The sequence below is a fragment of the Artemia sp. Qi Xiang Cuo genome, chromosome 3, assembly GCF_049724085.1.
Source record: "Artemia sp. Qi Xiang Cuo chromosome 3, ASM4972408v1, whole genome shotgun sequence".
Classification (NCBI taxonomy): domain Eukaryota; kingdom Metazoa; phylum Arthropoda; class Branchiopoda; order Anostraca; family Artemiidae; genus Artemia; species Artemia sp. Qi Xiang Cuo.
The window spans coordinates 91,995,877-92,022,572 of NC_142796.1; the positions used below are offsets into that span (position 1 = coordinate 91,995,877).

The following is a 26,696-nucleotide window of genomic DNA, read 5'->3' on the forward strand; positions in this document are numbered from 1 at the left end:
CCCGTTCAAGCTTCGAAATGGGATTATTTGATTGGGAACTGAAATTTAGTGTTAAATTTTGAAGAGTCAAAAGATGTCCAAGAGAAGCTAGCCCCCCCACACACCCTTTTTTCCCTAAGCCCATCCGATAAAATTTTTATAATACCCATTTCATTAAAAATAGTTCAAGGGTCAGATAAGAAAAATTTCTGCGTCGACGGAACCCACCAGGGCCCGGAGGCAGGCGTTATGATTAATGCTCTAGGGTCATATATAGTTCTTATGGAAGGGATGCTCGTATAAACTTCGGAGTGGGCTCATTTGATTGGAAATTGAAAATTCTTGTTCACTTTTAAGAATCAAAAGAGATCAGAGGGCTACTAGCCCCCCTCCTCCACGCCCTAAATGCATCAGATAAAAATTTTGATATAGTCATTTTTTAAAAAATAGTTCAAAGTTATGATAACAAAAAACTCGGGTGTCGACACAGCCCCCCAGGGCTCGGGGGTAGGCGTTGTAAGTTATGCCCTGGGAGCATATATGGTTTTTATGGAAGGGATACTCGTATAAACTTCCTAGAGGGTACATTTGGTTGAGAACTGAAAGTTGTAATGCACTTTTTATGAGAAATAAGGGATTGGAGGGCGGCTAGCCACCCCCCACTTTAGATTTATTTTTTTCCCAGAGGCATTTTACATCGCAGGGGTCGTTGCATAAACTTGAGTGATGTTTCACTCGATTAGAAATCCGGAGTACTAGCGCCTTTTTTAAGAGTCAAAAGTGATCAGAGGGCAACTGCCCCCCCCCCCAATTTGAGGTAGCCATTTTGTTAAAAATAGTTCAAAGATCATATAACAAAAACACTATGGTCATTTCGTTACAAATAGTTCAAAGGTCAGATAAGAAATACTCCTGTTTCGATACACCCCCCCCTCAGGGACGGGGCAGGCATTGTAAGTATTTCTCTGGGGGCATATATGGTTCTCATGGATGGTATACTCGTATAAACTTCAGAGAGGGTTCATTTGAATGGAAATTAAAAGCTGTAGTTCATTTTCTCAGAGTGAAAAAAGATCGGAGGGCAACTAGCCCCTCCCATCCTCCACGATCTCGGGTGTATCGGATGGACAAACCCATCCGATAAAACTTTCAGGTGACCATTTTGTTAAAAATATTTCAACCATTAGATATTGAAACTCCAGGGTCGACACCCCCCCCCAGGGCCCAGGGACAGGCGTTGTAAGTTATACTCTGGGGATATATATGGTTCTTATAGAAGGGATACTCGTATAAACTTCAGAGAGGGCTCATTTGATTGAAAATTGAAAGTTCTAGTTCACTTTTAAAGAGTCAAAAGAGACCGAAGCTTAATCTAGTCCCCCACGCCCTTTTCCCCCAAACTTATCCGATAAAAGTTTTGAGATAGCAATTTTGTTAAAAATAGTTCAAACATCAGATAATAAAAAGTCCGAGGTTGACACAAAACCAATTTTTTCACTTTGATATTGTTACTTTGATATCAGTTTTGATACTTTGATGAATATTTGATTTTTTTTAAAGTTTTTTTTAAAGGAATTGTTAAAAATTTGAAATTTTTTGCGATCAAAAGCGAACAAAAATGAATTAAAAAAAAATTCCGGAAAATAAGTTTTTCAAAGAAAAGTAAAGGTCATTTTAAACTTAAGCTCAGCAGACACAAATACCTTTTAAAATTCAAACTCAAAACGACCAGAAATTACTATTAAAGAATAAATGAAACCCAAAACAAACAGAAATTAAATAAACAATCATAAGCAAAAACATACAACAAGTAATAATATAAATGAATAAATAGATCTTAAATCGATTAATGCTTAGATTGAATATGAAAATCAAGCTTAAAACGAAAAAAAATATTTTCCTATTGAAGTATAAATGAAACTTAAAACGAAGAGAAATTAAATAAATAATCAATGCAAACAAACATACAATAGATTTTAATGTAAATTAATAAATATATCTTAAAAAGAGTGAAACTTAAATTGAATATGCAAATTAAGCTTGAAATGAACAAAAATCGCCACAAACAAGAGTTGGGGTATGATCTCACTCACGCTTAAATTATCATTAATTAATTAATTAAATTAAGTAATTAAATTAAATAAATTAAATTAAGTAAACGCATTGAGGTTTATGGTTCCCGCGTAACCTTTGGTATACAACTTGTCTGCTCTCCTACAGTTTTAAGTATATGTTGTACGTCAAAACAGTGTACTTTTAAAGTTATTATTTTAACTTTATCAACGAATAACGAAAACTTTCCAATCATTTCATAGACGAGTTTCAGTTCTAGCCATTTAGAATTAAATCTTTGGAATTTGGCGTGCACTGTTTTTTATATTTTAGAGTCAAGTTTAAGAAATTAGTTGAGAATTGTTGAAAAAAGGACAATAAACAATCAGTGGCGTAAACGGGGGTGCCTTGGGGGGCAGAAGAGGTGGAGCAATTGCCACCTTGATATTGGAAAATCTATTTCCTTTATGTTCTCATTAAACAGACATCATAAAAATTCCTTGCCCACCTCTCCTCGAAATTTTTACGGGAATTGTTTCGGAACATAATCATCGCTACAAGCACAACACAGAAAAAAAGCAGAAAACCAGAAATTCAATGAAGTTTAAGGAGGTCTAACTTAATGAAGTTTAACTCAATGAAGTTTAACTTAAACGTTTGCTTCCAAACAAAATCAGTAAATATTCTCTTGGCATTTTTTGACGGAGTTAATTTAAAGAGATTTGCTACATGTTTTCTAACTAGATATGATTATACATATAAATTTCTAAGTACATATTTTCTAGATATTTCTAACTAGATATTTCTAGACATCTAATATTTCAATGGTATTCATGTGGGCAGTGACGTTAATTCACGCACACGTAGGTTATGGATGGGGGTGGGGAGGAATGTTTTTCCAAGATCTCGGGCGGAATTTTATTTTAAATTTTTGTTTGTGTAAATGCAAAAAATATATTTTTCTAAAGGTGGGGGAGGGGTGGCAAAAATAATTTAATGGAGGTACATACCTCTCTCCTCCAATTGACAGCTCTTCATGTGGGTTGTATTTCACGCGGAAATTATGTGCATTTATTTTTAGCACCTTGATTTCGTTGTAGTTTAGCTGTTTTATTTACTTTTTGTATTGACCTATTTGAATAACTGTATTTTGCAGTGACGTATCCTCTGGACCTCACAAAAACCAGATTGCAAATTCAAGGGGAAAGGGCCAAGATCGCTGAATCTGGCTTAAAACATGTAAATATCAGTTTCTTGTTTTAAGTTAGATTTATAGTGTAGCAGTTTTGGTCTTGTTTTATTGAATAATATGGTTTGTACTCAAATCTGGACTGTAATTTTGAGTCAGTTACGTAGAAAAGCACACCCTCTCCAACTCCATTTATTTCTGAAGGTAGTGGTTTCATAAAAAAAAAAAATTACCAACATACCCAAAGTGGACCGTACATGGGTAAAACTCACAGTAAAAAAAGAAAAAGGAAAAACAAAGCATAAAAAAACGCAGTTCATCAATGCCGTATCGGGGGAAATGAGTTAACGGGTTTAAACACCCCTAACCTCCCGAAATTTTTGACCGACCCGTTAAACAGTAAAAAGAATGCATATAAATAAATTTGTGATGCCTAAGTAAGACTTTGTAAAGTTTTTTCTTTACTTTCTCCCCCAAAAAATACCTTCTCCCGTGAACAAAATTTTCTGAATACGCCCTTGCCATTAGTCTACTCTATTTCCTCATTATTCTAAAAAAAATACCGTCACAATTATGTGCGTAATTCGATAAAATCCAGGAGGGGGCAAAGTTGGAGCCGATTCTCTCAAGCCAAGTGAAATGACCAAATGAAAAATAATCCATATAGTAGCATAAAGTCAAAGCTATACTAAAGAAACTAATTTGTTACTATAGATGCTAAAATAATGTAGGTCTACCTTAGTTTTGACAAGATGTTTGAAAACGCTAAATCTCAGATAAGGAGGGGGGGCAAATTACGCCCCTGATCACAACCCAAATGAGAGTAAAGCTCAAGCCAAACCATAGGCAAACCTGTCTATAAAAAGCCGAGATTTATGTGTGACATGGTTTTTTCTTGATTTTAAATTTGTATTTACAACACCGGAAAATTGATTTGACAAAAAACTGGTTTTAATAGTTTGCTGCGTCAACACTAGTTGGTTCCCAACCATTTTTGCTTATACCATGTCTTTGTATCTTTTGCCAGGTTTCTGTTACAGATAGGAAAATTCCTATTCCAAGCTTAAATTTTTTCTAGTTTCCAAAAATTATGCCTTTAATCTCTACTTGGAATGGTCAGTCTCAAATTTTATGATTAAAAGTTGAGAAATGATCAACTCGATGCATTACCAAAGAAGTGCATAATCGATGTTGTGTTTGATGCGTAATTTGATCTCATCGAGAAGTGTAACTAAACTGCCCCATAAGTCAAAAGGCCCCAATTTCATATTATTCAATTTGAGTTTTTTTAGATTATGTATCTATGTTAAAAGGCGCACATCTCTTTTAAAATATAAGGCCCAGCTCCCATAAATAAGCAAGTAACAACAATGTATAAGGCTCTAGCTCCGTTTAGAGACCATTTTTGATTCAAGAAGGCCCTAGGTATTAATTAAATAGTTAAAGCACCCTAAATCCAATAGTGTTTCGTACTTAGTGTCTTTAAAATCAAGTAAAGAAAAACTGTTGGCTGTTAGTGCATTTTCAGTTTGAAAATTCAGGATATACTAAAAACTCAAATATTCTAACGCAAAACAACGATATCAATTGCTACTAATATGCTATTAATATGCTATACAGTGTAGCATGGGATTTATTTTCCCGTAAATTTTCATGTAGCATGGGAGTAAATGTAGCATGATGCGTAATTGATGCATAACTTGATTTCATCGACAAGAATAGCTATAGTGGAGGAAAGATACGGAAAAAAATGGTCAAACCTCGGGGAAATTGCAACATAATTTTTTTTTACACCAAAGTGCTCAGAAAAAACAGATTAATCACACAAAAAAAATTCTCCCAAATCCCCTTGCACAAGTATCTCAAATTCACCCTTGAAGGGGGAAAATGAGGGGGGACATCGATTTTTCTGGTTATTAATATTTTGGAGTTTGAATAGTTGTTTCCTATCAAATCAAGCATGCTGAATCCAAATATGAATTCAGATTTTAATTTTTGAGTACCCTAATGCTGATTTCCATCCATAAAGGGCGGAGGGTGGCGGGGTAAAACTTGAAATTATGAGGCTGCTGGATTATTTGGTCGTTTCCTATGAAATCATTGGCGGCGAATTCCAAAATGTAGCTAAAAACTTGATTTTACGTGGTCAAGTACCTAATCTTACCTAAAACGACTGTGAAAGTTGACCAACATGAACTAGTCATTTTAATCACTTATCAGTTGATTCACCATTTCCAATCAAGCTAGGAATGGCACCTTAGAATACGAGTCTCGAACAGTTTAATTTCAAACCAGTATTCCAGAATACCCTTCCACTCCCCCTCAGTTTGTGGTTTCCATTCCTTAGTGTCATTCTTTATAGTCAGTGGAGACATCTAACATAGTACTTGATAGAAGACTGGCGTGTTCGAGGCTATATACAATGTTTGTGCTGTTTTTTTTTTTTTACTTACGCAAAAAAAAGAAAAAAGAATAAAATGGGATCTGTGGTTTTTAATTGACAAACTGCACAATCTCGGCTTCTGCTCTTCTTACTCAGAGGTAAAAAGATTTGAGATATGTGGAGCAGTATATCAAACGTTGTTGGAAGAGTCCAAAGAGAAAGCACATTTTTTTTCAGTATGTAGGAGACAACGCCAATTATGATATTGCTACTATCGACGGCCTGAATACTTTTCATGGAATGGGTCTTATTGAAGTGTCTACACCTGAGTTTCCGGCAACGGAGCTTTCAGTGCCAAGAAAAGAACTAAGTGGAAATGAGATGAAGTCAATCGGCACCATGCCATTCTACACTTACCAAAAACCCGCCAAGTCCCAAGGACTTTTGTTTGCTTGACAAAAAATGGTGACACTTATGACAATGAATGGAGGTTGAAACGCTCTGGCGCATCTCTGGCTTTTTCAAAAGCTCATACATGAGCTGGTCGGCCTTTATATGGTCAATACACCAAAAGCTACCTCATCCGGGAACATCGAATATTCGTTTTTTTTACCAAGGATTAACCACAACCCTTGCGATATCTCCTGTGTTTATTCTACACTTATGTATGCTAACGAGCGCGCTAATCGAGCTGGAAAAAACTCTAGTCATTATCTTTGACCAACCGCTTTACTGGAAGGCGAAGTGTATCGTCGATGCAGAGCCTGCCACAAGAGCTTTAAGAAATGCTATTGTTCTCCTGGGTGGATTTCACACACGCATTAGTTTCCTAGGAGCCATTGGCTTCCTTAAGGGTGGACCCGGGACATTTGGAAATCCTAAGTCAAGTATATGCGCCTAACACTGGGCGTAGTATGTTACAAGGCAAAGCTGACTCTCGTGCAGTGAAAGGCCATGGTCTGTTGGAGGTAGCCCTTTATGCGAACCTTTTATCATCAGAACTCGGTAACAGAGCGTTTGATGGCAATGACATGCTACCAGAGCAAAACGGCGTACGAGTCTCTCCTTGAAGGAGATGACATCGACGGAGTGCAGGTGTCGGAAGCAGCAGAGCTTATCTATGAAATAGTTCAAAGGGCAAAAGAACGATTATCCGAGTCCAGAACTGCCCGTCTTTGGTTTCAGTATATAGACCTACTTGGAATCCTGAGAAAGAACCTGAGAGGTGAACGAAGTGGCAACCTTGAGCTTTATCTACAGTCGTTGTTGGAATTGCATACATGATTTTCTGCTTACGGCCACAATATTTACACGAAGTATACTTGGCTGTTAGTGCAGTCGATGTTTGAGTTGAGGAAAGACAATCCAGGGCAGTACAGAACGTTACAGGAATACCTGTTCATCCGAAGAACTGACAACTACTGGGCAGCACTTTCTCGTGATTTGGTGGTCGAACAGACGTTAATGAGAAGTATGAAAACGAGTGGCGGTCCGACGAGAGGTAGAGGCATGACTGAATTACAGCAGACATTTTGGACATCTGCTATGCCTACTTTGGTTCTAGTTAACGGACGCATGCAGAAACTGACTGGCCTCGCGGAGTTGACTATTGAAAATCACGCAGAAGTGATATCTTCGAGGAGAGCTAGAGACATGGCGGACATTGAAAAGATAGCTCGACACATTGAGCCCCTAGAACCCTTCAGGCAGTATTTACAGCTGTTGAACGGGGTTACTGGTGTCCGTGCTTCATTGTCTTTAAACTTAGACAATGCAAAATCTGGTATACACGACTCTGAAGGATATGGAAGCGAAAGACATTGGCAAATATGTTTTCAGGAGGTAAGAGAAAGCTGTAGATATGGCTGAGAAGTCATCTGTGGTGATAGACAGCAAGAGGGTAATGGTCGACCCTGCTCTAATCTTTCAACGCCTAGCTGCAGTGGCTAGCAATAATGGTTCTGACTTGAATGAGGTTCTATCGTTCGAGCTCTGTACTTTTCCACCATCGCTCTTTAGTTCATTCGAGGTGATGAGGACAGCCCACAAAGCCTCTCTAACAAATGCACTGAGAAAAACTGAGGGACTTAAGGGTCGAATGACATTGCCATCCTTCCACAGAGTTTTGGACAGTGGCTGGCTAGTCCATAAAATCCCGTGGACTGCCGTATCCACATATTCTGAGATGGCCAGATCTTACGTAGATTACGTCACAAGACATTTCGGCCAGGCAGCGGTAGTTTTGACTCTTACACTGATACACCGACGACGAAAAATTGCACACAGCTGAAGAGAACCAAATGTTTGTCGTGTGCAACGATTGAATTCTCTCCTAACATGAAGATCGCCAAAAGTAAGGAGGAATTTATGAGAAATCCCAAAAATAAACAACGCTTCATCGACCTACTTACTGAGAGGCTGGTGAACTCAGGATGCAAGGTTCTACATGCTCAGGATGATGCCGATGTCTTAGTTGTTCAAACTGCAGTCAGTTGCGCTGAAACTTCATCGACCACTTTGATTGGGAATGATACCGACCTGTTAGTCCTTCTGCTGTACCATGCCAAGCTTGATGCATGTGATATCTTTATACAGACAGACACACATGGAAATAATGGATGAGTGTACGACATAAAAAGGATCAAGAACAAACTAGGAACTGAAGCAGCATAAAATCTACTCGTTTGCCAAGCAATGTCTGGCTGCGATTCAACATTTAGACTTCACGTTGTAGGGAAACCAGCAGTGATTTCCTTGTCACTTAAAGATGGGATTTTTAAGGATGCTTGCAAGATCTTCATGACACCAGGATCCAACCACCAGAAGATTGCCGAAGCTGGAGAGAAAGCTTTGCTCCGCATATGCAAAGGGAAAAGCAATGAGAAGACCCTGAAGGATGTACGGGTGCGAGCATTCACAATGCGGGTTGCAAGTGCAAATGCTTTTTTTCAGGCAGAGCGGCTTCCACCGACTTTGGGTGCCGCAAAGTATCCCTTTTGCAGGTGCTATTTTCAAATAATGAAGTGGCAAGACACGTCAAATTCATTAAAGCCCAAAGAGTGGGGTTGGCGCCTTTCTTCGTCACGGAATATGTATCTTCCCTTTATGACAGATGCTTCCCCAGCACTGGAGAGTCTACTGAAGATGGTGTGGTGCCAGTGCACCAGCGGGTGCGAGTCACTCAGATGCAGCTGCCGTCGGAACGGTTTGCCCTGCAGCTTTGCCTGAGGGGAATGTAAAGGGGTGTTATGTACTAACGCTACAGCAAGACAGGATGAGGACGATAATGAATACGAGCAGGAAGAAGAATTAGCTTTAGGTTGTGCTTTAAAATCAAAATGTTCTTGTGATTAATTTACCTGAGTTCTAAACGTTTTCTTTTATAACTGATTGATCTGAAGTTTTGATCTCGATTAAAAAAGTGGTTTTTCAAGATATTATACTTGGCAACCACTCATATTACAGGCCCCTTAAAGGTGGAAATGAGGTAAACAGTAAAAAAAACAAACTACTTTTTGACCTCATTTTTGGCAATAAGGTACTTTATTTGATATAAAATGATCCTTTAGCCGCAGGAATCCGGCAAATAATGATCTGCGTACTTTACCCCCCCCCCCCGTTTCGTGAAGGTAAAAATTCATACTGGGGTACGAAAAACGTGATTTCTGACGTCGGATTCGGATTCTTCATGCTTGATTTGATAGAAAACGACCACTTAAGCCCAAAAATACGTCCAAATAGAAATTCTGATTTCCCCCCTTATTTTCCCCCTTCAAGGGGGATTTTGGGTAATTGTGCAAGGGGGATTCGGGGGGATTATTTTGCTGTGTGATTAAGCTGATTTTTCTGAACATTTTGGTGTGAAAAAAAATTCTGTTGCAATTTCCCCGAGGTCAAACCGTATTTTTCCTCCACTACTACAATAATTTAAGGGAGTAAATTTTCCCGTAAATTTTCATGTAGCATGGGAGTAAATGTTGCATGATGCTTAATTGATGCCTAATTTGATTTCATCGATAAGAATAACTACAATAATTTAAGGGAGTAAATTTTCCCATAAATTTTCATGTAGCATGGGAGTAAATGTTGCATGATGCATAATTTGATTTCATCGACAAGAATAACTACAATAATTTAAGGGAGTAAATTTCCCCGTAAATTGTCATGTAGCATGGGAGTAAATGTAGCATGATGCGTAATTGATGCTTAATTTGATTTCACCGACAAGAGTAACTACAATATTGTATGGGAATAAATTTTCATGTAGTATGGGAGTAAATGTACCATTATGCGTAATTGATGCGTAATTTGATTTTATCGACAAGAGTAACTACAATATACCATGGGAGTAAATTTTCATGTAGCATGGGAGTAAATGTAGCATGATGCGTAATTGATGCGTAATTTGATTTCATCGACAATAATAACTACAATAATTTAAGGGAGTAAATTTTTCTTTAAATTTTCATGTAGCATGGGAGTAGATGTAGCATGATGCGTAATTTGATTTTATCGACAAGGGTAACTACAATATAACATGGGAGTAAATTTTCTTGTAGCATGGGAGTAAATGTAGCATGATGCGTAATTTGATTTCATCGACAAGAATAACTACAATAATTTAAGGGAGTAAATTTTCCCGTAAATTTTCATGTAGCTTGGGTGTAAATGTAGCATGATGCGTAATGATGCGTAATTTGATTTTATCGACAAGAGTAACCAAAATATACCATTGGAGTAAATTTTCATGTAGCATGGGAGTAAATGTAGCATGATGCGTAATTGATGCGTAATTTGATTTCATCGACAATAATAACTACAATAATTTAAGGGAGTAAATTTTCCCGTAAATTTTCATGTAGCATTGGAGTAAATGTTGCATGATGCGTAATTAATGCGTAATTTGATTTCATCGACAAGAATAACTACAATAATTTAAGGGAGTAAATTTTCCCGTAAACTTTCATGTAGCATGGGAGTAAATGTAGCATTATGCGTAGTTGATGCGTAATTTGATTTTATCGACAAGAGTAACCACAATATACCACTGGAGTAAATTTTCATGTAACATGGGAGTAAATGTTGCATGATGCGTAATTGATGCATAATTTGATTTCATCGACAAGAATAACTACAATAATCTAAGGGAGTAAATTTTCCCGTAAATTTTCTCATTGCTTGGGTGAAAACATAGCATGATGCGTAATGATGCGTAATTTGATTTCGTCGACAGGAATAACTACAATAATTTAAGGGAGTAAATTTTCACGTAAATTTTCATGTAGCATGGGAGTAAATGTTTGATGCGTAATTTGATTTCATCGACAAGAATAACTACAATAATTTAAGGGAGTAAATTTTTCCGTAAATTTTCATGTAGCATGGGAGTAAATGTAGCATGATGCGTAATTGATGCTTAATTTGATTTCACTGACAAGAGTAACTACAATATTGTATGGAATAAAATTTTCATGTAGTATGGGAGTAAATGTAGCATTATGCGTAATTGATGCGTAATTTGATTTTATCGACAAGAGTAACTACAATATACCATGGGAGTAAATTTTCATGTAGCTTGGGAGTAAATGTAGCATGATGCGTAATTGATGCGTAATTTGATTTCACCGACAATAGTAACTACAATAATTTAAGGGAGTAAATTTTCCCGTAAATTTTCATGTTGCTTGGGTGAAAATATTGCATGATACGTAATGATGCGTAATTTGATTTCACCGACAAGAGTAACTACAATATTGTATGGGTATAAATTTTCATGTAGCATGGGAGTAGATGTAGCATTATGCGTAGTTGATGCGTAATTTGATTTTATCGATAAGAGTAACCACAATATACCATTGGAGTAAATTTTCATGTAGCATGGGAGTAAATGTAGCTTGATGCGTAATTTGATTTCATCGACAAGAATAACTACAATAATTTAAGGGAGTAAATTTTCCCGTAAATTTTCATGTAGCATGGGAGTAAATGTAGCATGATGCGTAATTTGATTTTATTGACAAGGGTAACTACAATATACCATGGGAGTAAATTTTCATGTACCATGGGAGTAAATGGAGCATGATGCGTAATTGATGCGTAAATTGATTTCATCGACAAGAATAACTACAATAATTTAAGGGAGTAAATTTTCCCGTAAATTTTCATGTTGCTTGGGAGTAAATGTAGCATTATGCGTAATTGATGCGTAATTTGATTTTATCGACATGAGTAACTACAATATACCATGGGAGTAAATTTTCATGTAGCATGGGAGTAAATGTAGCCTTATGCGTAATTGATGCGTAATTTTATTTCATCGACAAGAGTAACTACAATATACCATGGGAGTAAATTTTCATGTAGAATGGGAGTAAATGTAGCATGATGCGTAATTGATGCGTAATTTGATTTCATCGACAATAATAACTACAATAATTTAAGGGAGTAAATTTTCCCGTAAATTTTCATGTTGCATGGGAGTAAATGTAGCATTATGCGTAATTGATGCGTAATTTGATTTTATCGACAAGAGTAACTACAATATACCATGGGAGTAAATTTTCATCTTGAATGGGAGTAAATGTAGCATGATGCGTAATGATGCGTAATTTGATTTCGCCGACAAGAGTAACTACAATAATTTAAGGGAGTAAATTTTCCCGTAAATTTTCATGTTGCATGGGTGAAAATATAGCATGATGCGTAATTGATGCGTAATTCGATTTCGCCGACAAGAGTAACTACAATATTGTATGGGAATAAATTTTCATGTAGCATGGGTTTAAATGTAACTTGATGCGCAATGTAGCAATGTAGCACATGTAGCGTGCCTAATTTGATTTCACCGACAAGAGTAACTACAATAAATTAAGGGAGTAAAATCGGGAGTAAAATTAGCAGGATGCGTAATTGATGCGTAATTTGATTTCACCGACAAGAGTAACTACAATATTGTATGGGAATAAATTTTCATGTAGCATGGGAGTAGATGTAGCATGATATGTAATTGATGCATAATTTAATTTTATCGACAAGAATAACTACAATAAATTAAGGGAGTAAATTTTCCCGTAGCATGGGAGTAAATGTAGCAGGATGCGTAATTGATGCGTAATTTGATTTCGCCGACAAGAGTAACTACAATATTGCATGGGAATAAATTTTCATGTAGCATGGGATTAAATATAACATGATGCGCAGATGTAGCAATGATACGTACATGTAGCGTGCCTAATTTGATTTCACCGACAAGAGTAACTACAATAAATTAAGGGAGTAAAATCGGGAGTAAATGTAGCAGGATGCATAATTGATGCGTAATTTGATTTCACCGACAAGAGTAACTACAATATTGTATGGGAATAAATTTTCTTCATGTAACATGCGAGATTAAGTGTAACATGATGCGCAATTGAGTGCCTAATTTGATTTCACCGACAAGAGTAACTAACAATATTGTATGGGAATAAATTTTCATGTAGCATGTGAGTAGATGTAGCATGATACGTAATTGATGCATAGTTTAATTTTATCGATAAGAATAACTACAATAAATTAATTGAGTAAAATCGGGAGTAAATGTAGCAGGATTCATAATTGATGCGTAATTTGATTTCACCGACAAGAGTAACTACAATATTGTATGGGAATAAATTTTCATGTAGCATGGGTAAATGTAGCATGATACGTAATTAATCATAATTGATTTTGTCGACAGAATAGTAGCAATAAGTAAGGAGCAAAATCGAGTAAATTAGCATGATGCGTAATTGATGCGTAATTTGATTTCACCGACAAGAGTAACTACAATATTGTATGGGAATAAATTTTCATGTAGCATGTGAGTAGATTTAGCATGATACGTAATTGATGCATAATTTAATTTTATCGACAAGAATAACTACAATAAATTAAGGGAGTAAATTTTCCCTTAAATTTTCATTTAGCTTGGGAGTAAATGTAGCAGGATGCGTAATTGATGCGTAATTGGATTTCGCCGACAAGAGTAACTACAATAACTTAAGGGAGTAAATTTTCCCGTAAATTTTCATCTAACATGGGAGTAGATGTAGCATGATACGTAATTGATGCATAATTTAATTTTATCGACAAGAATAACTACAATTAATTAAGGGAGTAAAAGTAGCAGGATGTGTAGTTGATACGTAATTTGATTTCACTGACAAGAGTAACTACAATATTGTATGGGAATAAATTTTCATGTAGCATGTGATTAGATGTAGCATGATACGTAATTGATGCATAATTTAATTTTATCGACAAGAATAACTACAATAAATTAAGGGAGTAAAATCGGGAGTAAATGTAGCAGGATGCATAATTGATGCGTAATTTGATTTCTCTGACAAGGGTAACTACAATATTGTATGGGAATAAATTTTCATGTAGCATGGGAGTAAATGTAGCATGATACGTAATTAATGCATAATTTAATTTTATCGACAAGAGTAACTACAATAAATTAAGGGAGTAAAATCGGGAGTAAAATTAGCAGGATGCGTAATTGATGCGTAATTTGATTTCACCGACAAGAGTAACTACAATATTGTATGGGAATAAATTTTCATATAGCATGTGAGAAGATGTAGCATGATACGTAATTGATGCATAATTTTATCGACAAGAATAACTACAATAAATTAAGGGAGTAAAATCGGGAGTAAATGTAGCAGGATTCATAATTGATGCGTAATTTGATTTCGCCGACAAGAGTAACTACAATATTGCATGGGAATAAATTTTCATGTAGCATGGGTTTAAATGTAACATGATGCGCAATGTAGCAATGTAGCACATGTAGCGTGCCTAATTTGATTTCACCGACAAGAGTAACTACAATAAATTAAGGGAGTAAAATCGGGAGTAAATGTAGCAGGATGCATAATTGATGCGTAATTTGATTTCACCGACAAGAGTAACTACAATATTGTATGGGAATAAATTTTCATGTAACATGCAATTAAGTGTAACATGATGCGCAATTGGTGCCTAATTTGATTTCACCGACAAGAGTAACTAACAATATTGTATGGGAATAAATTTTCATGTAGCATGTGAGTAGATGTAGCATGATACGTAATTGATGCATAGTTTAATTTTATCGATAAGAATAACTACAATAAATTAATTGAGTAAAATCGGGAGTAAATGTAGCAGGATTCATAATTGATGCGTAATTTGATTTCACCGACAAGAATAACTATAATATTGTATGGGAATAAATTTTCATATAGCATGTGATAAGATGTAGCATGATACGTAATTGATGCATAATTTAATTTTATCGACAAGAATAACTGCAATAAATTAAGGGAGTAAAATCGGGAGTAAATGTAGCAGGATTCATAATTGATGCGTAATTTGATTTCACCGACAAGAGTAACTACAATATTGTATGGGAATAAATTTTCATGTAGCATCGGGTTTAAATGTAACTTGATGCGCAATGTAGCAATGTAGCACATATAGCCTGCCTAATTTGATTTCACCGACAAGAGTAACTACAATATTGTATGGGAATAAATTTTCATGTAGCATGTGAGTAGATTTAGCATGATACGTAATTGATGCATAATTTAATTTTATCGACAAGAATAACTACAATAAATTTAGGGAGTAAAATCGGGAGTAAATGTAGCAGGATGCTTAATTGATGCGTAATTTCATTTCACCCACAAGAGTAACTACAATATTGCATCGGAATAAATTTTCATGTAGCATGGGATTAAATGTAACATGATGCGCAATTGGTGCCTAATTTGATTTCACCGACAAGAGTAACTACAATATTGTATGGGAATAAATTTTCATGTAGCATGTGAGTAGATGTAGCATGATACGTAATTGATGCATAATTTAATTTTATCGACAAGAATAACTACAATAAATTAAGGGAGTAAAATCGGGAGTAAATGTAGCAGGATTCATAATTGATGCGTAATTTGATTTCACCGACAAGAGTAACTACAATATTGTATGGGAATAAATTTTCATATAGCATGTGAGTAGATGTAGCATGATACGTAATTGATGCATAATTTAATTTTATCGACAAGAATAACTACAATAAATTAAGGGAGTAAAATCGGGAGTAAATGTAGCAGGATTCATAATTGATGCGTAATTTGATTTCACCGACAAGAGTAACTACAATATTGTATGGGAATAAATTTTCATATAGCATGTGAGTAAATGTAGCATGATACGTAATTGATGCATAATTTAATTTTACGGACAAGAATAACTACAATAAATTAAGGGAGTAAATTTTCATGTAGCATGGGAATAAATGTAACACGATGCGCAGTTGGTGCCTAATTTGATTTCATCGACAAGAGTAACTTCAATATAGCATGGGAGTAAATTTTCATGTAGCACGGGAGTAAATGTAACAGGATGTGTAATTTGATTTCATAGACAAGAGTTCCTACAATATAGCATGGGGGTAAGTTTTTATGTTGCATGGGAGAAAATATAGCATGATGCATAATTGATGCGTAATTTGATTTCACTGAGAAGAATAACTATAATATTGTATGGGAATAAATTTTCAGGTAGCATGGGAGTAAATGTAGCATGATACGTAATTGATGCGTAATTTGATTTTAGCGACAAGAGTAACTACAATATAGTATGGGAGTACTTTAGTTTATTTACGAGTCGGACAACAACTTTTTGGGAGGTGGGGGGGGGGTCGAACCCGGTATCGCCCCCTGGATACGGTCTTGCCCTGATGTTGTAATTTTTGCTTCTCATAAATAAATTATAAATTCTGTCCCTCTGTGAGTTCTGAGCTCATGAAAAAATGATGCTCTATTTTTTTTTTAAACTAATTTAATCGACCATGAATTGCCTTAATTATTTGTGTTTCCTTTTAGACCCCCTACCGTGGGATGTTCGCCACAATGCTTGGTATTATTCGAGAAGAAGGGTTTACAAATCTCTGGAAGGGGTTGTCTCCAGCTATATATCGGCATTTGGTATATTCTGGAATTCGTATGGCCACATATGAATACATGAGAGATAACATTCTTCAGAAAAAATCAGATGGAAGCTTTCCTTTGTGGTAAGTATGGTTTTAGAACTTAGTTCTTAAATTTAGAGATAATTCAATTTTTTTGGAGGCCATCCAGCCATAAAGGGGGCTCTTGAGTAACATCCATGTTTAACATGGATGTAACATGGGTGTTACTCAAGAGCCTCCTTTACGCTGCTAAGACCGGCAGATATTAAGTTACAGAAGATAATTTTTGAGGCGAAAGTTGACCTAGTATTGAGTTATGGTGGGGAAGTTTGTGGGTTTGAAAAAGGGGGAAAACAGAGAGAATATATTTAGGACATTTCAGAGGATTTTTAGGGCTAAGCGGGAAATTTAATAGTTGGGTGTTAAATGTCGATTTAGGATTGTTTTCTTTTAGGGTAAAAAGACGGATTTGAATGATAGGATACTGGGAAAAGGTGATTGGTTTACCGAATAATAGGTTAGTATACGCAGCGTATCTGGATTCGTTGCGGGATAAAAGGAAAAGTTCACGGGCTTCCCAGGTGAAATTAATTTTAAATATGTACGGGTTATCAGGAGTTCGGAATGAAGGGAAGGGGATAGGACTGGAAGTAAGAAATGTAGCAAAATTAGTAAAGGGTCTGCTTGGAGATCTGGAAATTCAGAAAAGGCAGTGTGAAGTCGCAGCCTCAGCGTGCCCCGGCGTTTACCGGCAATGGAAGGATGTCTGGGGATATTATATTTATTTTTAAGCGGGTTTAAATGGTGAAAAAAGAAAGTGATATATAACAGGGATGGGTAATTTTCTAGCACTTGAAGAAAGGAGGAAATATTTAGGGAGGGCAAGGGTAATGGACGGTCCTTACTCATGTCCTATCTGTGGAGAAAATGGTGAGGATCTGCTTCACTTCATGGCCCTTTGTCCCGAATTACAGGATTTAAGGAATGAATTGTTTTTTTTTTTTTGGTTATGCGGTGGTGACAAATGAGTGGTTGGTTTCAATAAATATAGGACAATAAGAAAGATTACAAATTATATAAAATTGCGAATGACACATAGAGAGAGATTTTTGTAAGGGGGGGGGGGTGAGTGCTGAAAATAATGTTGTATATGTGTACGTTTTTTTTGTGTCTATCGCCCTTTTGGCTTTAGAGCATTAAATTTCTAAAACATCTAATATCTATTATGTGTCCTATTATATTTGTTTTTATAATTATTATGTTATTTAATTGTTATTGCCGTGTACTATGTGTTTTTATCGTTGTGGGTGTTACTATCATGTTTAATTCTATTCTATTGTTTCTATTCTATTATAATTAATTCTATTCTATTCATGTTTAATATCTATTATAGTTTAATTCTATTTAATGTAGAGTAATTTACCTCTTCATTTTTATGTTGTGAGAAGACACAACACCTTTTTTTCTTCCTTTTGATAGTTTTCTTTTTATAAGGTCAAGCGTGAGAAATTATCATGTGCTAAGGAAACTTAGAATTTTGTGTGCAAGTATTTGTTTTTTCTTTTTTGCCATGGCAGTAGGGTGTATCTATGGAATTCTAGTCCTTTATGTTCCTTGGCAGCTTTCCTAGGCAGATTACCAGACTGGTTATTGCTATTGATATCAATTGCACATGGAAACAGTTTGACGTGTTTGGGGAGATTACGTTCCTTGGCACCTTTCCAGAGCATGTACTTATGGATACCTTTCCAAGCAATGTGATTAAACACGCTTTTACAATCGGAATTGTTTGATCGACATTTGCAAAAAGGAATAAGGAATTCGCAAATTTGACACTATGAACGATATTAATTAATGTTTGAATAATAGGAGTGTGATTGATTCTAATTAGTGATTGGATAATTTTTTAACAAGAAATCTCTGAATAAAATATTTTTGGAGGGATGGGAGAGAGTTTTGCTTGCCTTTCATTGGTACCTTTCCAGAGCATGTACTTGACGATGGAGAAAAAGGGTTAAAGTGATTAGCAATTATGAGCGGGGGTTCCCCTCTGGTTACTGTATTGCCTTATGTTCCTTGGGACCTTTCCAGAGCATGTACTTGACGATGGAGAAAAAGTAGTAAAGTGAGTAGCAATTACGAGCGGGGATTCCCCTGTGGCTCCTGAATTGCCTTACGTTCATTGGTACCTTTCCAAAGCATGTACTTGACGATGGAGAAAAAGGGTTAAAGTGAATAGCACTTACGAGCGGGGATTCCCCGCTGGCTCCTGAATTGCATTACGTTCCTTGGTACCTTTCCAGAGCATGTACTTGACGATGGAGAAAAAGGGTTAAAGTGATTAGCAATTACGAGCGGGGATTCCCCTCTGGTTCCTGAATTGCCTTATGTTCCCTGGTACCTTTCCAGAGCATGTACTTGACGATAGAGAAAAAAGGATTAAAGTGATTAGCAGTTAAGGTAACCTCAATGGCGTTTGAACAGTGTTATCAATTTAAAATAGAGTTTAACATTATAGTATACTAAAAACTTGATACTATGAGAGATGTAGATGGCAAGAAAAGAATTTTAATAATGGATAGCTTTACTTCTTCGATGTGCTCTGTATAATACACAAGTGGTGTTTGAACAGTGTTGTCAGTTTAAAATATGGTCTAACGTTATAGTATACTAGAAAGTTGATACTAAGAGAGATGTAGATGGCAAGAACAGAATTTTAATAATGGATAGCTTTACTTCTTCGATGTGTTCTGTATAATACACAAGTGGCGTTTTAATAGTGTTGTCAGTTTAAAATAGAGTCTAACGTTATAGTATACTAGAAATTTGATACTAAGAGAGATGTAGATGGCAAGAAAAGAATTTTAATAATGGATAGCTTAACTTCTTCGATGTGTTCTGTATAATACACAAGTGGTGTTTTTCAACAGTGTTGTCAATTTAAAATAGAGTTTAACATTATAGTGTACTAAAAAGTTGATACTAAGAGAGATGTAGACGGCAAGAAAAGAATTTTAATAAAGAAATTCAGAACAATCCATAGAAATCCCTACAGATCAAGTAGTGAGGTATACATGAGTATGAACCATCATGGATCATAAGCACCAACGACCCTAACCACCAGGGACTTCAACCCTCCATAGGTCCCCTATCCCTAAATTCGAAGGGAGCCCCCTCCCCTCCAACTTTTTGGCCCCCTCCCCCTCTTTTTTTGATTTTTTTTTGATTTTTTTTTGGCAAATTAAATTTTTTCTTATAACAATTATCATTAATTACGATCGTAGCTTTCAAATTTGAAACTTAAGTCCATTTTTGGATCGAAAAATAAAATTATTTCCGTAAAATCTGAGCTAATAAGGGTTTTTTGACCGTAAACTCTAGTTTTTTTTGTAAGAAAATTATGGAAAATACAATTCTCTGATTCAAATCTAAAACATAAGTCCATTTTTGGATCGAAAAAATAAATTATTTCTTTAAAATCTGAGCTAATAAGGGTTTTTGACCATAAACTAGTTTTTTGTAAGAAAATTATGGAAAATACAATTCTCTGGTTCAAATGTGAAACTTAAGTCCATTTTTGGATCAAAAAAATAAACTATTTCTGTAAAATCTGAGCTAATAAGGTTTTTTTTTACCGTAAAATCTAGTTTTTTGTAAGAAAATTATGGAAAATACAATTCTCTGATTCAAATGTGAATCTTAAGTCCATTTTTGGATCGAAAAAATAAATTATTTCTTTAAAATCTGAGCTAATAAGGGTTTTTGACCATAAACTCTAGTTTCCTGTAAGAAAATTATGGAAAATACAATTCTCTTGTTCAAATGTGCAACTTAGGTCCATTCTCTGGTTCAAATGTGAAACTTAAGTCCAGTTTTGGATACTCATATTAATGAGGACTGATGGTTCTAATTCAATTTTTTTTAAGTCCATTTATGGATCGAAAAATAAAACTATTTCCGTAAAATCTAAGCTAATAAGGGTTTTCGACCGTAAACTCTAGTTTTTGTAAGAAAATTATGGAAAATACAATTCTCTGGCTCCAATGTGAAACTTAAGTCCCTTTTTAGATCGAAAAATAAACTATTTCTGTAGAATCTGAGCTAATAAGGGTTTTTGACCATAAACTCTAGTTTCCTGTAAGAAAATTATGGAAAATACAATTCTCTCGTTCAAATGTGAAACTTAGGTCCATTCTCTGGTTCAAATGTGAAACTTAAGTCCAGTTTTGGATACTCATAATAATGAGGACTGATGGTTCTAATTCAATTTTTTTTAAGTCCATTTATGGATCGAAAAATAAAACTATTTCCGTAAAATCAAAGTTAATAAGGGTTTTTGACCGTAAACTCTTGTTTTTTGTTAGAAAATTATGGAAAATACAATTTTATGGTTCAAATGTGAAACTTAAGTCCCTTTTTAGATCGAAAAATAAACTATTTCTGTAGAATCTGAGTTAATAAGGGTTTTTGACCGTTAACTCTAGTTTTTTGTAAGACAATTATGGAAAATACACTTTTCTGGTTCAAATGTGAAACTTTAGTTCCTTTTTGGATCGAAAAATAAAACTATATCTGTAAAATCTGAGTTAATGAGGGTTTTTGACCATAAACTCTAGTTTTTTTTTGTAAGAAAATTATGGAAAATACAATTCTGTGATTCAAATGTGAATCTTGTCCATTTTTGGATCGAAAAAATAAATTATTTCTTTAAAATCTGAGGTAATAAGAGTTTTTGACCGTAAACTCTAGTTTCTTTGTAAGAAAATTATAGAAAAAGTTTTTTTTTGTGTGTGTGCAAGTTTTTTTTTGTGTGTGTAAGTTTTTGTGTGTGTGTAAGTTTTTATGTGTGTGTAAGTTTTTATGTGTGTGTAAATTTTTTTGTGTCTGTGTAAGTTTTTGTGTGTGTGTGTGTAAGTTTGTGTGTGTGTGTGTGTAAGTTTTTGTATAAATTTTTGTGTGTGTGTAAGTTTTTTTTTGTCTGTTAGTTTGTGTTTTTGTGTAATTTTTTGTTTTGTGTGTAAGTTTTTGTGTGTGTGTTAGTTTTTGTGTGTGTGTAATTTTGTGTGTGTGTGTAAGTTTTTATGGGTGTGTGTAAGATTTTGTGTGTGTGTGTGTGTTTATGGTTTTTTTTGTGTGTGTAAGTTTTTTTTGTGTGTGTAATTTTTTTGTGTGCGTGTAAGTTTTTTCTGTGTGTTTGTAATTTTTTTTGTGTGTGTAAGTTTTTATGTGTGTGTGTGTAAGATTTTGTGTGTGTGTGTGTGTGTGTGTGTAGGTTTTGTTTTGTGTGTGTAAGTTTTTTTTGTGTTTGTGTTAGTTTTTTGTGTGTGTGTAATTTTTTTTGTGTGCGTGTAAGTTTTTGTGTGTGTTTAAGTTTTTGTGTGTGTAAGTTTTTGTGTGTGTGTTTGTGTAAGTTTTTTTTTGTGTGTAAGTTTTTGTGTGTGTGTAAGTTTTTTTTGTGTGTGTGTAAGTTTTTGTGTGTGTGTAAGTTTTTGTGTGTGTGTGTAATTTTTTATGTGTGTGTAAGTTTTTTTGTGTGTGTAAGTTTTTGTGTGTGTTTGTGTGTATGTGTAAGTTTTTGTGTGTGTGTAATTTTTTTTGTGTGTGTAAGTTTTTTTGTGTGTGTGTAAGTTTTTGTTTGTGTCTAATTTTTTTTGTATGTGTAAGTTTTTGTCTGTGTGTGTGTAAGTTTGTGTGTGTGTGTTAGTTTTTGTGTGTGTAAGTTTTTGTGTGTGTGTGCAAGTTTGTGTGTGTGTGTGTGTAAGTTTCTGTGTGTGTAAGTTTTTGTGTGTGTAAGTTTTTTGTGTGTGTGTAAGTTTTTGTGTGTGTGTAAGTTTTTGTGTGTGTGTGTAAGTTTTTGTGTGTGTGTGTGTGTGTAAGTTTTTGTGTGTATGTCCATTTTGAAATTGGAAAATATTAAATGTGAATTTCTTATGTTTTAAGTGTGTTTCATGACATTCTAAGAGATGTAAAAAAAAGTTAAAAAAAAGTAAAAAAAAGCAAACTCTTTCTTGAATTCACCTCTTGGATACACAATACAGAAGTTTAATTCAAGAAATTATGAAAATAAAAAATTTATACGGGGTACGTGCGCGCACGTAACCCCGTCTAATTTTTTTTTTCATAATTTACTGAATTAAATTTCTGTATTGTGTATCCAAGAGGTGAATTCAAGAAAGAGTGCTTTTTTTTAACTTTTTTTTCAACTTTTTTTTACATCTCTTAGAATGTCATGAAACAAACTTAAAACATAAGAAATTCACATTTAATATTTTCCAATTTCAAAATGGGCACAGACACAAAAACACACACAAACTTACACACACACACAAACTTACACACACACACAAAAAAAATTACACACAAAAACAAAAACTTACACACACAAACAAAATTACCCACAAACATTAACTTACACACACACAAAAACTTGCACAAACACAAAAAATTACACACACACAAAAACTTGCAAACACACAAAAATACATACACACACACAAAAACTAACACACAAACAAAAACTTACATACACACACAAAATCTAACACACAAAAAAATTTAGACACACAAAAAAACTTACACACACACAAAAACTTACACACACATAAAAAAACTTACACACACACAAAAACTTACACACACACACTAAAAAAACTTACACACACAAAAACTTAGACACACAAAAACTTACACACACACAAAAAATTACACACACACACAAAAACTTACACACATAAAAAAATACTTACACACACAAAAAAAACTTACACACACACAAAAACTTACACACACTCAAAAACTTACACACAAAAAAAAACTACACACACACACACACAAAATCTTACACACACACACAAAAAAATACACACACACACAAAATTACACACAAATAAAAACTTACACACACACAAAAACTTACACAAACACAAAAACTTACACACACACACAAAATTACACAAACACAAAAACTTACACACACACAAAAATTTACACACAAACTTACACACACACACAAAAAACTTACACACACACAAAAACTTACACACACACAGACTCAAAAACTTACACACACACACAAAAAACTTACACACACAAAAACTTACACACACAGAAACTTACACACACATAAAAAACTTACGCACACACAAAAACTTACACAAACATTAAAAACTTCCACACACACACACAAAAACTTACACACACACACAAAAACTTACAAACGCACACAAAAATTTACACGCACACAAAAACTTACACACACACACACAAAAAACTTTTTCCATAATTTTCTTACAAAAAACTAGAGTTTACGGTCAAAAACACTTATTGACTCAGATTTTAAAGAAATGATTTATTTTTTCGATCCAAAAATGGACTTGAGATTCACATTTAAATTAGGTAATTGTATTTTCTATAATTTTCTTACAAAAAACTAGAGTTTACTGTCAAAAATCCCTATTAACTCAGATTTTACAGAAATAGTTTTATTTTTCGATCCTAAAAAGGACTTAAGTTTCACATTTGAACCAGAGAATTGTATTTTCCATAATTTGTTTTTACAAAAAACTAGAGTTTAAGGTCAAAAACCCTAATTAGCTCAGATTTTAAAGAAATAATTTATTTTTTCGATCCTAAAAAGGACTTAAGATTCACATTTGAATCAGAGAATTGTATTTTCCATAATTTTCTTACAAAAAACTAGTTTACGGTCAAAAACCCTTATTAGCTTAGATTTTGAAGAATAGTTTTATTTTTCTATCCTAAAAAGGACTTAAGTGTCACATTTGAACCAGAGAATTGTATTTTCCATAATTTTCTTACAAAAAACTAGAGCCTACGGTCAAAAACCCTTATTAGCTCAGATTCTACAGAAATAGTTTATTTTTTGATCTAAAATGTTGCTTAAGTTTCACATTTGAACCAGAGAATTGTATTTTCCATAATTTTCTTACAAAAAAACTAGAGTTTACGGTCAAAAACCCTTATTAGCTTAGATTTTACGGAAATAGTTTTATTTTTCGATCCATAAATGGACTTAGGTTTCACATTTGAACCAGAGAATGGACATAAATTTCAAATTTGAACTAAAGAATCGTATTTTCCATGATTCTCATGTGGGAAACTGGAGCTTACTGCCGAAACCCATTTTTAGCTCAGATTCTAGAGAACTGGTTTATTTTTCGATCTAAAAAGGGACTTAAGTTTTACATTTGAGCCAGCAACTTGTATTTTCCATATTGTTCTTACAAAAAACTAGAGTTTACGGTCAAAAACCCTTATTAGCTTAGATTTTACGGAAATAGTTTTATATTTCGATCCATAAATGGACCTAAGTTTCACATTTGAACGAGAGAATTGTATTTTCGATAATTTTCTTACAGGAAACTAGAGTTTATGGTCAAAAACCCTTATTAGCTCAGATTTTAAAGAAATAGTTTATTTTTTATCCAAAAATGGACCTAAGTTTCACATTTGAATCAGAGAATTGTATTTTCCATAATTTTCTTACAAAAAACTAGAGTTTACGGTCAAAAACCCTTATTAGCTCAGATTTTATAGAAAATAATTTATTTTTTCGATCCAAAAATGGACTTAAGTTTCACATTTAAATCAGAGAATTGTATTTTCCATAAATTTCTTACAAAAAAAACGAGTTTACGGTCAAAAACCCTTATTAGCTCAGATTTTACGGAAATAGTTTTATTTTTCGATAAAAAAATGGACTTAAGTTTCACATTTGAAAGCTACGATCGTAATGAATGATACTTGTTATCAGAAAAACTGACAATTGCCAAAAAAAAAGAAAAAAAAATCAAAAAAAAAATGGGGGTGGGGGGGAGGGGGCCAAAAAGTTGGAGGGGAGGGGGCGCCCTTTGAGTTTGGGGATAGGGAACTATGGAGGGTTGAAGTCCCTGGTGGTTAGGGTCGTTGGTGCTTATGATCCATGATGGTTCAAACTCATGTATACCTCACTACTTGATCTGTAGGGATTTCTATGGATTGTTCTGAATTTCTTTATTAAAATTCTTTTGTTGCCATCTACATTTCTCTTAGTATCAACTTTTTAGTATACTATAATGTTAAACTCTATTTTAAATTGACAACACTGTTCAAAAACGCCACTTGTGTATTATACAGAACAAATCGAAGAAGTAAAGCTATCCATTATTAAAATTCTTTCTTGCCATCTACATCTCTTTTAGTATCAACTTTCTAGTATACTATAACATTAGACTCTATTTTAAGCTGACAACACCGTTAAAACGCCACTTGTGTGTTATACAGAACACATCGAAGAAGTAAAGCTATCCATTATTAAAATTCTTTTCTTGCCATCTACATCTCTCTTAGTATCAACTTTCTAGTATACTATAACGTTATACTATTTTAAACTGACAACACTGTTCAAACGCCACTTGTGTATTATACGGAACACATCGAAGAAGTAAAGCTATCCATTATTAAAATTCTTTTCTTGCCATCTACATCTCTCATAGTATCAAGTTTTTAGTATACTATAATGTTAAACTCTATTTTAAATTGATAACACTGTTCAAACGCCATTGAGGTTACCTTAACTGCTAATCACTTTAATCCTTTTTTCTCTATCGTCAAGTATATGCTCTGGAAAGGTACCAGGGAACATAAGGCAATTCAGGAACCAGTGGGGAATCCCCGCTCGTAACTGCTAATCACTTTAACCCTTTTTCTCCATCGTCAAGTAAATGCTCTGGAAAGGTACCAAGGAACGTAAGGCACTTCAGGAACCAGCGGGGAACCCCCACTCGTAATTGCTAATCACTTTAACAATTTTTTCTCCATCGTCAAGTAAATGCTCTGGAAAGGTACCAAGGAACGTAAGGCAATTCAGGAACCAGCGGGGAATCCCCGCTCGTAATTGCTAATCACTTTAACCCTTTTTCTCCATCGTCAAGTACATGGTCTGGAAAGGTACCAAGGAACGTAAGGCAATTCAGGAACCGTCGGGGAATCCCCGCTCGTAATTGCTAATCACATTAACCCTTTTTCTCCATCGTCAAGTACATGCTCTGGACAGGTACCAATGAAAGGCAAGCAAAACTCTCTCCCATCCCTCCAAAAATATTTTATTC

At 34.6% G+C, this 26,696-nt stretch overlaps 1 protein-coding gene across 1 annotated transcript in view; it reads left to right on the forward strand.

Annotated features, from left to right (window-relative positions):
• The window catches only part of LOC148954746 (mitochondrial uncoupling protein 4-like), a 67,988-nt gene that overhangs the window by 7,206 nt on the left and 34,086 nt on the right, over window positions 1–26,696 (forward strand). The window contains exons 3-4 of the mRNA XM_089086498.1: window positions 3,188–3,270; window positions 16,502–16,689. Of these exons, the coding sequence (XP_088942624.1) occupies window positions 3,188–3,270; window positions 16,502–16,689 (271 nt within the window). The remainder of the gene's footprint in view (window positions 1–3,187; window positions 3,271–16,501; window positions 16,690–26,696) is intronic.